The sequence below is a fragment of the Notolepis coatsorum genome (genome assembly GCF_963971535.1).
Source record: "Notolepis coatsorum genome assembly, chromosome: 1".
Taxonomy (NCBI): Eukaryota; Metazoa; Chordata; class Actinopteri; order Aulopiformes; family Paralepididae; genus Notolepis; species Notolepis coatsorum.
Window position 1 is genome coordinate 101,050,861 of NC_140165.1, and position 16,419 is coordinate 101,067,279.

The following is a 16,419-nucleotide window of genomic DNA, read 5'->3' on the forward strand; positions in this document are numbered from 1 at the left end:
ACGTTTACTAAACATCAAATTAGCTGGGTACTAAAACTCACTCTCTCTTGGTGGTATAATGTCCGCTTGGTAAGCCACTTTACATACTTGGTCACCGTCAAACTATAGCGTTAACGAGAGCAACGCTGGGTGTACGTCTGCTCTCGCTGGGTGTCCGGTCAAGTTCAACGTCAACAAGCTCATAGAGAGGAAGTGACGCAGATACGAGGGAACACTACCACCTCTGGCCCACTAGATGGCAGCACCGTCATATAACCTGAGATGCCATCAATAGGCAGACAGTGTAACATTATGTGGTAAATAATAACTTAACTCCCACATATTAACTTAAAGGGGGATTATTTTAGGTCTAATTTTACCTAATTGCAGACCCTTCAGCACAGCCGCCTCCTGATTTGCGGCGCTAATCAGTACTGAGGTCTGCTGAATGTCTAGTAGTCACTCAGGCTGGTCAGAGTCAGAGTACGGGGGTAGTCGGATCAGTCGAGCCACTGGTCTGTGGTATGTTCTTCCTCCGACATCCACGATAGCAGAGCGGACTCTTCCGTCTTGCCCTTTTACCACACTCTTCACCCCTCCGGTGAGCCAGCGGGCTCGGGGGAGTGCCTGATCCACGATCATGACTGGGGTTCCTGGTTCTAGGTTGCCTCTTTCAGTGATCCACTTGCGGCGGCCTTGCAGCGATGGGAGATATTCGGTGGTGAACCTCTTCCAGAATTGGTCGGCTAAAGCCTGACTATACCTCCATTGTCTTCTGCCGATGATCTCGGTGGAGGCGTAGACCGCAAAGGGAAGGGCCGCGTCTCGCCGCCCCATCAAAAGGCTGTTGGGTGTTATGGGGTCGAGATCGGCCGCGTCGCTACTGACGTACCCCAGTGGCTTGGAATTCAGAATGGCTTCAATCTCCACCAGCACGGTGTTGAAGACCTCTGCCTTCGGAACCTGTCCTCTGAGCGCGGCTGCTAGAGCAGCCTTTACTGACTTGACCTCTCTCTCCCACGTTCCACCGAAGTGGGGTGCATTTGGAGGGTTGTAGGAGAAGGTGACCTGTTGGGAGGCCAGCTCGTCCCTCAACTCCTCACTCATCTGGTGGTAACTCTTGATGAGTTCAGCTTCTCCTCCCTTGAAATTCGTCCCGTGATCAGACCATAAGGTATGGGGTCGCCCTCTCCTTCCAGTAAATCGACGGAATGACTGGAGGAAGCTGTCTGTTGTCATTTCAGCCAGCACCTCGAGATGGACGGCTCTCGTGGTGAGGCACTTGAAGATGATTCCCCATCTCTTAGCAGTTGCTCTCCCGATCTCCGCCTTGATGGTGAAGGGCCCGAAGCAGTCCATGCCCGTGTTGTGGAAGGGCGCTTCTTGGAGACGGAGGCGGCAGGATGGGAGGTCAGCCATTCGTGGCATGATGGGTTGGGCTCTGAGCTTCTGGCAGTCTGTGCATGACCGTTGGTAACGCCGCACAGCCTCCCGGCCGCGAAGTATCCAGAACCTTCTCCTGAGCTCCGCGAAGAGCCGCTCCGCTCCAGGGTGATACAATTTGGTGTCATAGTGACGAATCACCAAGTTAGTCACCGGATGCTTCGAGGGGAGTAGGATGGGGTGTTTGCTGTCCTCAGTGAGGCCCTGAGCCCGTCGTAGGCGGCCTCCGACACGTATGAGGTCTTTCTCGTCCAGTTCGGGGGCCAGTAGCCTCAGCTTGCTGTCTCTTGGTAGCTCCATCTTCCGTCCCAAGCACGCCATCTCGATCTGGAAGACCTCCCGCTGCACCCTCTGCAGCAACATGATCTCAGCTGCGGCGTAGTCGTCGGCGCTGAGAGGGGTCGGGTCTCCGGGACCGGGGTTCCGGTGGTGGAAGGTACGTACTTGGAGCTCTTCTAGGGTCTGGCAATCCTCAACCTTGGGACCGTCAGTATTTGAAGGGTCTTGGAGTCCAGTGAGGCCGCAGAAGATGGACTTCTTAAGTTCCACCTCCACCTCTGCGTTCTCCAAGTTCGGAGGAGAAGGCCAGTCTTCTTCTGGCTTGCGTAGGTAGTCGGGTCCACGGTGGTAGAGGTTGGGACGTGCCAATTCCTCGAGGGTCGCACCTCTGGTGATCACGTCCGCCGGGTTGACATCTGTCGAAACGTATCGCCAGCAGCTGATCCCCACAAGTTCTTGGATCTCTGTCACCCTTGTTCCCACGAATACTTTATATCTGCACGAAGTCGACTGGATCCACTGGATGACTGTTGTGGAGTCAGACCACATCGACACCGCGTGAAGGGGGAGGTGCAGCTCTTCCTTCAGCATCTTTCCCAACTGGGCTCCACTTAGAGCTGCGCAGAGCTCCAGCCGGGGAATGGATTGCTGCTTCTTGGGTGCAACTCTTGAGCGTGCAAGAATGAAGGAGACGTGGACTGTGTCGTCGGGCTCCATCGCGCGCAGGTACGCTACTGCACCATATGCCTTCTCAGACGCGTCACAGAATACATGAAGGGAGAGCTGGCTGCCGGTCAGACTGACGCTCGAGGGAAAGTAGCTCCTGGGAAACTCGATCTGTTGGAGGGTGGGGAGCTCTTCTTCCCACTTCTTCCACTTCGCCCCGAGTGTCTCTGGTAGGGGGTCATCCCATCCCTTCGCCTCAGTCCACAGCTCGCTGACCAGAGCCTTGGCACGAGTCGTGTAGGGGTTGATGTAACCCAACGGGTCATATTGACTCGCCAGAGTACTGTAGATCGACCTCCTGGTTACGTAATGGCGAGTTTCGATTTTCTTTTGCCGGTAACACAGGGTGTCAGACTTGAAACGCCAGAGGAGACCCAGAGTCATTTCCTGGGCGTCCTCACTTGACTGGGAGAGCCAGGTCTCGCTGCTGTCAGCCTTCGCTTCGTCTGGGAGGTCTCGGACGACCTCAGGGTCGTTGGTGGCCCACTGGCGGACCTCAAAGCCAGCGGTGGCCAGGAAGGTGCGTATGTCATGCACCAGCTTGTAGGCCTCTTCCGCGGTCTCCACGCTGTGGAGGCAGTTGTCCACATAGAAACTGTGGTGGACAGCATCGGAGACTCCGGGGGGTGCGGCGCCGTCGTCGGCATGAAGCTGCAGGGCGTAGGTGGCGCAACACGGGCTGCAGGTCGTCCCGAAGGGCAGCACCTCCCACTGATAGATGGACGGTTCCGGGTCGTCTGGGTTTTCTCTCCACAAGAACCTCATGAGTGGCTTATCTTCGTCGAGCAAACACACTTGATGGAACATGCGTTTGATGTCGCCACTGATGGCGGTCTTCTGTCGTCGGAAGCGCACCATGACTCCGAGGAGAGGAGGGGTCAGAGTCGGACCGGGCAGGAGATAGCGGTTGAGGTTCTGCTGGCGCACTTGAAAGCTGCAATTAAAGACCACTCTGTTCTTTCCGTTGTGCTTAACGTTATGGTGTGGAAGGTACCATGACTCGGTACTCCTTTCCGCCTCCTCAGGCTTCAGCCTCCTGACGAGTCCAGACTCTATGAGCTTGCTCATTTCTGTGGCGTAGGCGGCAGCCGTCTCGGGGTCTCTGCTGAGTCTTCTTTCAGTGCTAAGCAGACACGGCTTCGCTACTCCTGGGGGAACCTTGAAGGTCGGCATGGGCTCTCTTCTCAAGAGCGGTGTGGCGTATCTGAGGACACCGCGCACGCAGACACGCTTGGTCTTGGCTTGGAGAAGATCCATCGCCGCCTTATCTTCTTTTGAGCGAGTGTGTATCTTCTCGTTTTTGGATGGAGCAATGTCCAGCTGCCATAACCTCTGAACATTCTCCAGCAATGCCTCGTCTTCGTGCCCCGCTCCAATGAAGAGGCAGTGGGTCTGACGGGCGTTCAGATTTCTTAGACTGATGGGGCCCTGCAGGGTCCAGCCTAGCGGAGTCTCCAGGGCGACGGGACATCCGGGTGGACCCGGGATGATGTGCTTGGGTAAAGTGAGGTTCACATTATCGGAGCCGAGCAGGAGGGTGGGCTTCACCTCCATTGCAGCGTTGATCCCCAGATTACGGAGATGTGGGTACCTCTTCATGAGGGACTCCATCGGGTAGCCGTAACTGGAGAGGCACAACCCGGCAGCTGTGAATACGCGGCTCACTTTGAAGACTTCCTTCGGCCGTCCGGCCGGTGTGAGGGTGAGGGCCACACTTTCTCCTTGAATAGTGGTGCGCCCTGGTTGGATGGTGAGGAGATCCAGCTCCTCTGCGTCGCCCACGAGTCCAAGGGCGATGGCAGCCTCACGCATCAGCAGCGTGCGCTCCGAGCCATCGTCAATAACCGCGTAGGTCTCCAGAGTCTTGTTGCGGTTCCGCAGGACCACCGGCACAATCTTCAACAGCACGCGGGGAGTGCTGCCTCTCACGGGGCCCACGTAGTAGTTGCGTAGCTCTCTAGAGGGCTCATCACGGACTTCCGCCACATAAGGCTTAGCCTTGTCGTCTCTATTGTTGAGGTCGTGGAGGGCCGTGAGGTGGATCTTCCCGCACCCGCTCTGTCTGCAGGGTCCCTTGAGGGTGCAGTCCTTTGCTCTGTGCTCACGGGCGCACTTCCAGCACCGCTTATTCTCTATTATCCACTGTTTCTTTTCCTCTGTAGTTTTCTCCTTGAACACGGGACAGTTGTCTAGCCAGTGGACCTCTGTGCAGCACTGGCATGGCGGCGGAGTCTTCTTCTCTCCTTTCTTCTGGGAGGAGAAGCCTCGTTGGCCTTTCGGGGGCCCTTGGTGCTCCTTTGATCTGGTTTCATGTACGGTGGTCAGCACCCTAACGGGCCGCCCCGTTCGGTCTGACTTGTCTCGTCCACTGCGTCCATTGCCTCTCGGCTCTTCCCGCTTGGGGAGGCGGATGTGCCTCATCTCCGACTTCAGGAACTCTGAGAGCTCCATCAGGGTAGACAGTGGCTGTTGGGGGTGGAGACGCTCGTGTTCCCGTCGGAACCTCTCTTCCCTTTCCTTTGGAAGCTTCCTGACGAAGCGTTCTACGTTGGAGCCTGCATAGAGCTCAGTGCGGCCGGCTGCTCCTTGAAACGTCAGGAGGCTCACCAGAGCCTGTACCTTCAAGGAGTATGTGTCCAGGGCGTGGTTGTCCTTTATGTCTGCCATTTCTCCCAGCTCGTGGATCTCCTCCAATATGTGGTCCCACGGGCGTCCCCAGCGCTCGTCCAGGGCCTGGAGAGACGAAGTATAGGGGGTGGGGGAGTATGCGTTGGCAGTGCATATGAGCTTGGCCGCAGGCAGCGTACAGTGCATAGACAGCTCGAGGAACTTCAAGTTTCAAGTTTCAAGTTTCTTTAATAGTTGTCATACAGAAGTACAGAATACTTTTGTACAAAATGCTTCTTACTGTTGCGCTCCAGAGACTGTGCAAGACAAGATAAGTATGAAATAAAAACATAGTAAAATTAGAAGTAAAAAAAGAGGTCACAGTGTTCAGTTTAGACATATGTACAATGTTCGATGCAGAATAGACGTAGTTACCATACAATATACAATACTGTGCAGTGTACTAATATACAATACTATATAGTGCAAGGCAGAAATGGAGAAATGGGACGAGGTGCAATTTAGGTACAATTCACAGTAGGTGTACGAGTTGTAGTGCAAATCCTTTATCAATAAATATAAAGTGTAAGTGTGTTTGTGTGATCTAAAGTGTGGAGAGTGGGTGCTGCAGTGTGTTGTTTGTTTGAGTGAGTGTGTGCGTGTGGGTGTGTGTGCTGTGTGCATTTGATGGTTGTTGCATAGTGATTATTGTTCGTTTAGCGATTATTGTTCGTTTAGCAGCCTTCTGTTGCTCGCTGTGGTTGGCGGCGCCCAGGAGGAACTCCAGACACATCCTCATGTCATGGTACTGACTTCTAGAATTGTCTTTGAAGAATGGGATGGCGCTCCCTGGTGGGCGCTGTGGGAGCGGGTCGTACCTAGGGGCCGGTGCAGTTACGGGCCAATGTTGATGGGATCTGGAGGTTGCTCTGTGTGTGGCGGGTAGCCGCTCACATTGAGAGCGGGGTGGCACCTCTCTTGGTGCCGTATATTCCTCCTGCAGACGAGCCAGTCGCCTTTCCAGGTCTTCGGAGTCGGCCTTGTCCCTTGTTCGGGGTCGGGGATACGTAGCCGGGTGCTCCTCCCTTTCAGGCTGGCGGCGCTGGGGTGAGTTATTCCTAGTGGATGCTCTTGATGATTGCCTGGAGGCAGAGGCCGATTGCAGTTGGGCGGTAGCGAGCCGGGTGTACTCCAAGGCCTGGGCTGCCGCTCTATCGCGCTCCCGCTCCAGTGCTTCCGCGGCTCTTCTCTCTCTGTCGAGCGCATCTTCGCGTTGTTGTTGCATGCATTGGAATATGAATTCTGTTTGGCTGGTAACGCTCCCTCTGCTTTGTGCTCTGCTGGGGGGCCTACTAGTTCTGCGAGTGTCTAGGAAGAACTCTCCCGGTTGGAAGTGATTGAAGTCCTGCCTGCCGCGTGGCTCCACTCTGTCTGGGGGATTGATATCCTCTCCAGGTTGCGAGTCGTTTTCAGCGGAGTCACTCTCCTCTTCTTCTTCAGGCTCATCTTGCTCATACTCATCTTGGTTGGCGGTATCCAGTGGCGAGAAGGTAGTTATGTCTTTACTACATGAGACTGCCACCTGGTGTCTCTTCTTCTCTTCAGGCCGCTGGGGGGTGTCAGTCGGGTCTGACTCTGTTCTCAGAGTCTGATCTAACTGCGGTGTGGCAGCAGCACCCTCTACTAGCTGGGGTGTGCCTGCCGTCTGATCTAACTGTGGTGTGGCAGCAGCACCCTCTACTAGCTGGGGTGTGCCTGCCGTCTGGGTTGTAAAGTCCCCTACTGTCCGGTCAGCTGATGTGTTTAGCACATGCTGATTGCTCTCCGAACTAGGGCTACTGGGTGTACCCAGGACACAGTCATCTAGTCGGGAGGGTAATCTACGCTCCCTAGGAGCACGTGTCTTCCCTTCAGGGAAGGGGGGGGGGGACCCTTTGAACCTACCTCGCTCTTTCGTGACATCCTATCTGGTTTAACTCCGGCTCGAAGTGACCAAATTGTGCGGGAGCTTAGAGGACTGTATATAATTATCACCTTAGGGGGTGTGGTAGGATGCCTTAACTCTTAAACTAATTGTACCAAATACACAACTGAGTGAATAACTTAAAATGGAGTCACCTAAAAAACTAGAAAGAGCGAGGAAACTGTTTGAATCATAATGCTTTTATATAAGCAAAAAAGGGGTGGTACATACAAAATATTGTTATCACGTTACACAATGCCTAATTAAATACTATTACTAAATTTAGATGGGCGCCCAAATAGTTCTATTAAAGTGTTCTGGCCAAACGTTGCAGCGGTTACCACTGTCAGAGGAACAATTCCCTCTGCAGGATGAGAGAGATGGAGAGAGTTAATAATCCTGGGGGTGAGAAAAGGACCCGGATGAGTTCTGTGATGAGGAGTAGTAGACCGCTGCATGGTGATGAGGGCGGGAAGACGCTGCCCGGTCCAATAGGCACCACCAGTCTGCTCCTGCAGACCAGATGCACCGCTGTGGTGGATCCGAGTGTCTCGCTCCGCTCCGTGGTGCTGCACGGCGCACGCCGACAGCTGCTGCAGACACGCTGGTCCCCTCTGTACCACAGGCTACTGCTATGGCTACTTCTTAGGACTAGTTGTGTCCTTTTACAGCGACACAGACCTTATCTAAATGTTCTCTGGTCTGTGTTATATATCGACTGATATGTCCAGTATAGAGCAGCTATCGAAGCATGAGCCGAAGCTACTTTAGGTATTAGCGCCGAGCTAGCTAGCTTCGGCTAACTGGTAACGATAGATGGGGAATACTATAGTCCGCTGTAATATGCTAATCCCAGACGTTTACTAAACATCAAATTAGCTGGGTACTAAAACTCACTCTCTCTTGGTGGTATAATGTCCGCTTGGTAAGCCACTTTACATACTTGGTCACCGTCAAACTATAGCGTTAACGAGAGCAACGCTAGGTGTACGTCTGCTCTCGCTGGGTGTCCGGTCAAGTTCAACGTCAACCAGCTCATAGAGAGGAAGTGACGCAGATATGAGGGAACACTACCACCTCTGGCCCACTAGATGGCAGCACCGTCATATAACCTGAGATGCCATCAATAGGCAGACAGTGTAACATTATGTGGTAAATAATAACTTAACTCCCACATATTAACTTAAAGGGGGATTATTTTAGGTCTAATTTTACCTAATTGCAGACCCTTCAGCACAAATGTAATAAAAAAAAGTCAACCAACGAACTCGATTCTTGTACCGGATCTCCTCTCTGGTAAACAAGAATACCCTGAAGACTCTGGCAGGAGCACTCATTCAGGGGTACTACGACTATGCTTGCACCTCATGGTACCAAAGCACCTCAAAGGCGCTAAAAACAAAATTACAAACATCTCAAAACAAACTGGTCAGACTACTGCTTGACCTTACTCCTAGAACCCACCTCACCCCTGCCCACTTTGACAACCTAGGATGGCTTAGAGTAGACGACAGAGTACAGCAACTTGCAATGGGCCTGGTCTACAAGATACACTACACGACCAAGGTACCCATGTACATGTCAAAATACTTCCCAAAGGTCAGTGAATACCACGATCACAACACCAGAGGGAGCTCCACAAATCATGTTAAACCCAGATTCGGCTCAAATAAGGGACTAAACACGTTTCGCAATTATGCCACATCAATGTGGAACGCCCTACCCAAAGCTGTAAAGGAAAAGGAATGTGGATCACTACCCACTTTCAAAACCTCTCTCAAGGAACACCTACGGGAGACTGCAATTCAAAACTGGCCCCTGTAAATATCCTAACCCAACCCCCTCCAATGTACAGTCATTTACCTAGTATGGTTTTGTCAATAGTCCAATGTACAATTTTGTTTGTTTGTACAGTGTCTCCTCCCCCCCCCCCCTCAATGTACAGTTTTGCTTGTTTATACAGTGTGTGTGTCCCCCCCCAACCACCTCCAATGTAAATTACCCAGTATGGTTGTCAATATCCCAATGTACCCAACCCCCCCCACCCAACCTCCTCCAATGTACAGTTTCTACGTCAAATGTATATACTCCCTTTTCTTGACTCCTTCTGTATCACAAACAGTACTGTATTTGCAAATCTGGTATGTCATAAATGTATAGATGTAGCAGTACTGACTATCTGTATGTCATGTATGTCATATATGTCCTGATGAATTGAAAATGGGGGACCCTGATGTAAACAAGACGAAAGTCTTTCTCTGGTCTGCATCCCCTTAACAATTGTGTGTATTGAGCTGTACTGTATTGTACCCATTCTGCAATCTGTTAATAAAGTTTTCAATCAATCAATCAATTCAATTCAATCAAAGCATATTGCATCCAAGAGGCAATCATCAAGAATGGTTATATGTAGCTCATCAGTGCTACTCAGAGGCTGCTCAGTGGTAGTACGGTTAATAGCAGAATACCTAGTAGAATGTACCAAATATATCACATTTTGAGGTAAAGGTCCATACAATTTAATTACTAGAGCAATAGGCCTACAATATAACACAAATAACTACTATTTTATTTTTCACCCCTGCGCTCGTGTCACACAAACACAGAGAGAGAGAGAGAGAGAGAGAGAGAAAGAGAGCGAGAGAGAGAAAGAAAGAGATAGTATTGTCAATCGCTTTGGTAAGTAGAAACCAAGTTCGTTCGTGCCTTCACTTCCCGGGAAATTTTCATGATAATGAAGCCGCCCTTTATATTATTCTAAGCCAATCCAGACGCCAGAAAAATGGACGGGCCCGCCCTCTCTCAAGTACAACAAGAGAAATCGGTGCATTGCCATAAAAGGAATATACTCCGCTCATGCGCAATGGCTTGAGTTTTGTTTGAAGTGAGCTGCTGCTTGCTCGGTGGAACTGCCCAGCAAGCACGAAAGTCAAGAGAAGCGCAGCTTTTAACACTGAATTTTGCCAGTTTTTCACCAATAATTTCACGGGTGCTCCTATGCATCGCAGGAACGATGTTAGGCCACCATCATTCAAGCGCGGAAAAGTCACAACAAGTCGTCAACTATGTGGAGGATTATCTGGAATGTGTTGAGTCCCTGCCTCTGGACATACAAAGAAATGTTACTTTGCTTCGCGAAATTGACTCGAAGTATCAAGGTACGGGGTGTTGATGTGTTTGATCCACTGCTGACTGTGTTCATGATCCACCTTGTCGGTGTTCGGGGTGTGCTGCACGCGCCAGCCTTGTGTTCCATTTTGCAAAACCGAGCGCCGCTCGCTAATAATAATAATATCGGCTGAAATGTATCGATAGTTGGCCTATTTTCATGAACGGAATCTGGCAATCTATAACAAGTCAGCCGAACGTCAAGTTAGCAACTTGTTTTGCCAACCAATTCCCAGCGATAACCATTCTTTTTGCCTTGTTTTCAACAGTGTTTATCCTTAACCGGAAACATATACGTGCATTTTTGCGTCGTACAACTCGCTTGCCGGTGTGTGATCTATAATGTATGTAATACCAGTGACAAAGTAGTCGCTAAAGCTTTGCAACCATGTTGTTTTTTTTGCCTTGCATGATGTTGGACGGAGGGCGTGCAACGACAATTAGCCTATAATGCCGATACATAATATCGCAACGTTACACATTTCCGTACACGCTTGGGAAAGAAATAACGACGTGTTCACATTCGGATCGGATTTTGCAATCGCTCTCCCAACTGTGCTCTGCGTGCTCTCTCCACAGTACAGTACAGTACAGTGAGTACAGTACAGAACACCGACCTGCACGGACTGTGTCGACTCGCAGACTGTCGTTCTTTTCTTCGAGGCAAGCCCCTTGCTGACGATCTGACCGTCGTCACTTCCGGTAGACTGCTTTGCCAATGCGGAAATAGAACCATCCTCCCTTCAGTTACTTATCAATATATATATATATATATTTTTTTATATAAATCTGTTGGGTTTTATTATAAATCAGTGGTTGGAATCTGAAGAGTTTATATGATATAATATTTAGAACGGAACTACCTCGGTTTGACACTCCCACCACCATTCATGCCAATCAAATGGTTCATGTAAAAAATCATCTCGCCCACTTTTCCTTTTGCCCCTTTGTTTTCCAGAGGTATTGAGGGAGGTGGATGAAGTGTTCGAGAAGTACAAAGGCGAGCAGGACGCGGCACAGCGCAAGCGCCTCCAGATCCAGCTGCAGCGCGCGCTCATCGTCAGCCAGGAGCTCGGCGACGAGAAGATCCACGTGGTGACGCAGATGACCGAGCTGGTGGAGAACCGCTCCCGGCAGATGGACACCCACTCGCTGTGCCTCCAGGACCCTGGCGAGACGGAGCGCGTCGTTGTCGCCACCGAGAGGCGCTCCACCACCACCACCACCACCACCAGCAGCGTGGTCCCGGAGACGCCGGCCCCCGAGCGCTCCTCCGCGCGCCGGCCGCGCCGCCAACGCAACAGCGAGAGCCGCGACTCGTGCCACGCCTCGGCCAACGGCTCCGTGGTGGACGACTCCGTGGAGGAGCTGACCCCCTCCCAGCCCCGGGAGAAGAAGTCCAAGTCGGCCAAGAAGAAGAAGCGCAAGGCCAAGCAGGAGCGGGACGCCTCGCCCGTGGACTTTGCCATCGACCCCAACGAGCCCACCTACTGCCTGTGCGAACAGGTGTCGTACGGCGAGATGATCGGCTGCGACAACGACCAGTGCCCCATTGAGTGGTTCCACTTCTCCTGCGTGACGCTCACCTACAAACCCAAGGGCAAGTGGTACTGCCCCAAGTGCAGGGGGGACAATGAAAAGACCATGGACAAGAGTCTCGATAAGAACAGAAAGGACCGCAGGTCGAGGTAGTGGCCGGTCTTCGGTCGCCTCTCCTCCTCTCTGGAGATCTTAACAGGTAATGACCGTGTGAGATGTTGTGAGCACAATCGAACACTATCTTACAGCACTTATTCTCAATAAAAAGGACTTGTGTTTGAACCGGTGCTGTCACATCACTAGTTATCCCCATAGGCTATAACTGTTTTGTTGTTTATGAATGGGTCCGGATACTGTAAGAATCATTAGCCTAAAGCTGCCATTTTGTCTTTACTGTATTGTTTAACTTTTTTCTGCAAGATTATTATTATTTTTTATCATTAATTATTTTTTACACATGACGAGTGAAGTGGTTTTAGTTTACTATCCTTTCAGTTCTGGTCTCACTTCTGATAACGAGTGAAATCTACTAAACGTCTCGACTATGTTATCATGTCACTAAAACAAATATGATTATTTTGTCCCTTATTTCAACTCATGGAGCTTGATTTCTAATTCAAATAAATATTTAAAATCAGTGTCCGTCTATACGATTCACAATTGATTTGATAGGAAGTCCAGGTGAGTTGAGTATATTGTGGGAATAATTGTCACAGGTGAATCGTTTACCTGAGATTGTTGGATTCATGACTTTGCGAGAGATTTTGTGCGACAATGGAGATTTGTGGACATTCTCCATATTATGTGTCACTGGCATAATATCAAAATCATTATTTGTGTACATTTATTTTTTATAGTTATTAAAACAAAGCAGATCGGAGACCCCCCCCCCCCCCCCCCCCGTTCTATGCAGATCTGGAAAAATGCAGGTTCTGGGGGAAATTATGGGGTGTCCTGAAGCATACATGACTGCCGCGTTTCGTAGTTGTAGACCCATGGCCATTTCACATTGTTAAAGGTGCTATAGATGACATTCAGCCACTAGATGTCACACTAGAGCACCAGCATGTCATTTATCCAATCGGATGCACTCCACATGGGGAAATGGGAAGTACTGGGAGGGGATGCGTGAACACTTTGGGCAACGCACATGTAGAGCTGCCGCGGTATTGATATTTTCCTTACCGCACAAATTTGCGAAATATTTCCTACCGCGCGTTATTACCGCACAGTGCGCACACAAAAAAAAAATATCCGTTTGTCTCCGTGTGGGGATGCAGGCGGGGCCGCTTGTGTACACTGAAAGCTCCGTGGGCATGTCCGAGGGCTTGCAGCAAGCCAGAGTTTAACACAGTTTCAATCAATCAATAACAACATTAACCAGACTCTCGTTGTGTCTATTGTGCTAAAGCTAACGTTACCTCATTGTGTCTATTCTACCAAGCAACCCGGGTTTAACGTTACCTCTCGTGTATATCTGCTGACGTTAGTATTAGGCTAATAACAACAAACTTAACACATCAGCGATCTTGTTGTGACACTAAACTTTCCGCTCTGTGGTAAATTGGGTTGATGTCGGTTTTGTTTCATCAATAAATGAGGCCGAATACACAGTGAATCCATCCTTTTCTGTTTATTACACTTGGTGCTGTCGCAAACAAATCCTGAATGAAATACATCCTTAGCGAGGCAGTAAAGATGGCGGCTTTCTGTTTTTGTTCAGAGACCCAATGTGTGACGCGTCTCTCTTCTGACCAATCGGTGGTCTGCAATGTTTCACATGACTTTTCTGGTACCACTTCTACCCAATAGGATCGCTTGGAACCGAGTAGGGTATATCTGCAGAGCCGCAAGTCCAACGTCTGGGCGCTACTTTATTATTATTAAAAAAATCAGCGGTGATGCGGTATTCAGCCCAACTCTGCGGTGGGCGTGATGCAACAGCGATACCGCGGTAATGCGGTTATCGCGGCAGCTCTACGCTCATGTACTTCCGCGTTTCTCTGATCGGCCAGCGATCGGCCAGCCCTCTTTCCCCCTACGCCGGTAACGTGCGCATTTTCTTTTTGACGGCACTCAAACGGCACGCGAGGTTAATCGCGGAAATGTAATGTTATGTTCGGCTGCGTAGAATACATATTTATCAAAACAACATATTTATCAAAACAACTACCAGATTCACTCATAACGTTATTTCGCGTGACAACACAGCCCAGCTGTCAGGAACTGTACATTGTAACGTTATATAACGCAACGTTATATAATGTTATTTCGCGTTTTATTCATAACGTTATTTCGCGTGACAACACAGCCCAGCTGTCAGAAACTGTACATTGAGGGGGTTTGAATCACTGTACATTGAGGGGGTGCGAATTAGGCTTGGGCGGTATCCTTATTTTCAAACCGGCAAACCTTTATGTTATAATACCCCGGTGCACGGTATTTGACGGTATGACTTTCATTTTCATCAGCGGGGGGGGGGGGGGGGGGGGGGGGGGTTACGTGTTACCAAGTAAACAAATCATCGTCAGCTCTCAGAATGGTAGTCCCGCGCCGGTAGAAGACTGCACCGTTTTAGCGTTAGCATCTAGCCATGGCAGACTATTTGATTCCTTAAGGGCTAGAAATTGCCTGGGTTTTGGTCATATGCTCCCGAAATGCTCCCGTTGTTTGGCTACTTCTATGTGCAGTGAAAACTACTCGAATGCTTTATAACCTAGTCATTGATTTAGTTCAGGGTAATCTAAGATTAGCCGCAGAGCTAACGCTACTTAACGTGAGCTAACGCTAGTTATTCAAGCTCAGTAGCTCACAGAGAGAGATAAACAGCTGACAGCGGATAGTACAGGACGGTACAAATACAATAAAAAGGCGGGTGGGGGCTGTTGTGTAAACCTTGTACTCTTTAGTTCACACATAATAAGAGATGGATTGCTCCACAACAACACTGCTCTCGTCACAACGCTTTACGGTATTTTCACAGCACTGTCGCAACATTACCGTAAAACGTGAACACTGTTGTGACCCACTCGCTCCACTAGAGCGGTCTCGCCCTCTGCTGGCGCGTGTGTGCACTACACTCAGTGTGTGCACTACACTCAAAACTCCGTTTCACTGTTATAGAAACTGAAGCGCATCTGTGATTTTGACGGTGACGGACGGTATTGAAAATCAATACCGTAGGTATTTCTAAATACCCTGGTATACCGTCATACCGCCCAAGCCTAGTGCGAATCACTGTTTAATTGAAAATGGGGGACCCTGATGTAAACAAGACAAACGTCTTTCTCAGGTCTGCATTCCCTTAACTATTGTGTGTATTGAGCCGTACTGTATTGTACCTATTCTGCAATCTGTTAAATAAAGTTTTTCATTCATTCATTCACACTCCCGCCTTACTGTACCATGTTCTACATATAGAACCTCATCTCATGCACCGGTTTGAATCAAAGCCCTATCGAACGTACGCAAGCTCTACTGTCTTTAACTATAAGCGTTTACACTCCCCACTTACTGTAGAACATGGTACATGAGTATATATAGTATATAGGGATGTTGCACTTGAGCACCACAGGTTTCACAACGCAATTATTGTTATTATTTACAAGACTGGGTAGCGCATGCGAAACACTGCAGACCACTGATTGGTCAGAAGAGAGACGCGTCACTCGTTGGAGGCTCTCCACAAAAATGTCTCCGGCGTAGGGAACGAGCGTAGAGCGGCTGGTATTCACGAAGGAGAGCGCTCAGCGCTGGCCAATCAGAGAAACGCGGAAGTACATGTGCGTTGCCCAAAGTGTTCACGCGGAAGGGATGCATGCATGATGCAAATGCAACACGTTAACATAAACTTTGGACCCGCAATTCTTTTTTAATGATCCATTCATTAATCAATCATTCTTTGGGGGAGAAAAGCAATACTTTTATTCTGCACCTTTCTAAAAACTGGATTTTTTTTTTTTTTAATGTTGTGAAGAATGATCTTTAGCTGTGGCCTTAACTAAGTCATCGTCAGCATAGCTCATACTGATTACAGACCCAAATCTTCCAAGAATTTGAAAGTGACCACAAAATGGCATTAAAAGAAGTTTTGGTGACTTTGTGTTTCCGGTTGAAATAGTCTTGTTTGGATGAGACTTAAAGGGAGAATCTAACCTAAAACAGAATGTACACTGTGCTATCCCAATGATGTTGGGACGGTCAATATCAAAGCTGGAAATCGGAAGCGTTGAGACTTGAATCTATGATGTGTTGTTGGAATAGGTCCATTCTTTGTAAATGAATTATTGACCAAATTAGTAGGCTCATAGATGGTTTATTATAGATCTAAAATTGTTTTATTTAAATGTTGGGCTTAGAGCTCTGAATCAGGAGTTATGTTATTCACCATCTATGGAACAGCTCCAGGATTTGTCTCTTGATGACATCACATCATCATTAGAGTGATGGAGACGAACGTTCTAAAATGTTTCATAGAGGCCTTGCATGGAATGTTTGTGTAGTTCTCTTTCTTCCAGTATGGCTGCTTGTAACTACTTTAGAAGGAAAATGCTTAATTTCTGTGCAGTGGTAGAGTAGGTCAAACACTAGAAAAGCATGCTATTACCTTTTTACAAGACACCATGTTGGAGCGGCTAAGTGGCACAGTGGGCAAGGCGCTCGCCACTAACGCAGGAGATGCTGGGTTCGAGCCCAGCTCTCGGCGTTGCTACCAG

At 49.4% G+C, this 16,419-nt stretch overlaps 1 protein-coding gene across 1 annotated transcript; it reads left to right on the forward strand.

The window, feature by feature from the left end:
* The first annotated feature begins 9,890 nt into the window (after positions 1-9,890).
* On the forward strand, positions 9,891-12,331 carry ing2 (inhibitor of growth family, member 2). The gene is made up of 2 exons (XM_084321337.1): positions 9,891-10,155; positions 11,124-12,331. The coding sequence occupies exons 1-2, from the start codon at positions 10,011-10,013 to the stop codon at positions 11,855-11,857; spliced, it is 879 nt and encodes a 292-aa protein (XP_084177463.1). The 5' UTR covers positions 9,891-10,010; the 3' UTR covers positions 11,858-12,331.
* The last annotated feature ends 4,088 nt before the right edge of the window (positions 12,332-16,419 follow it).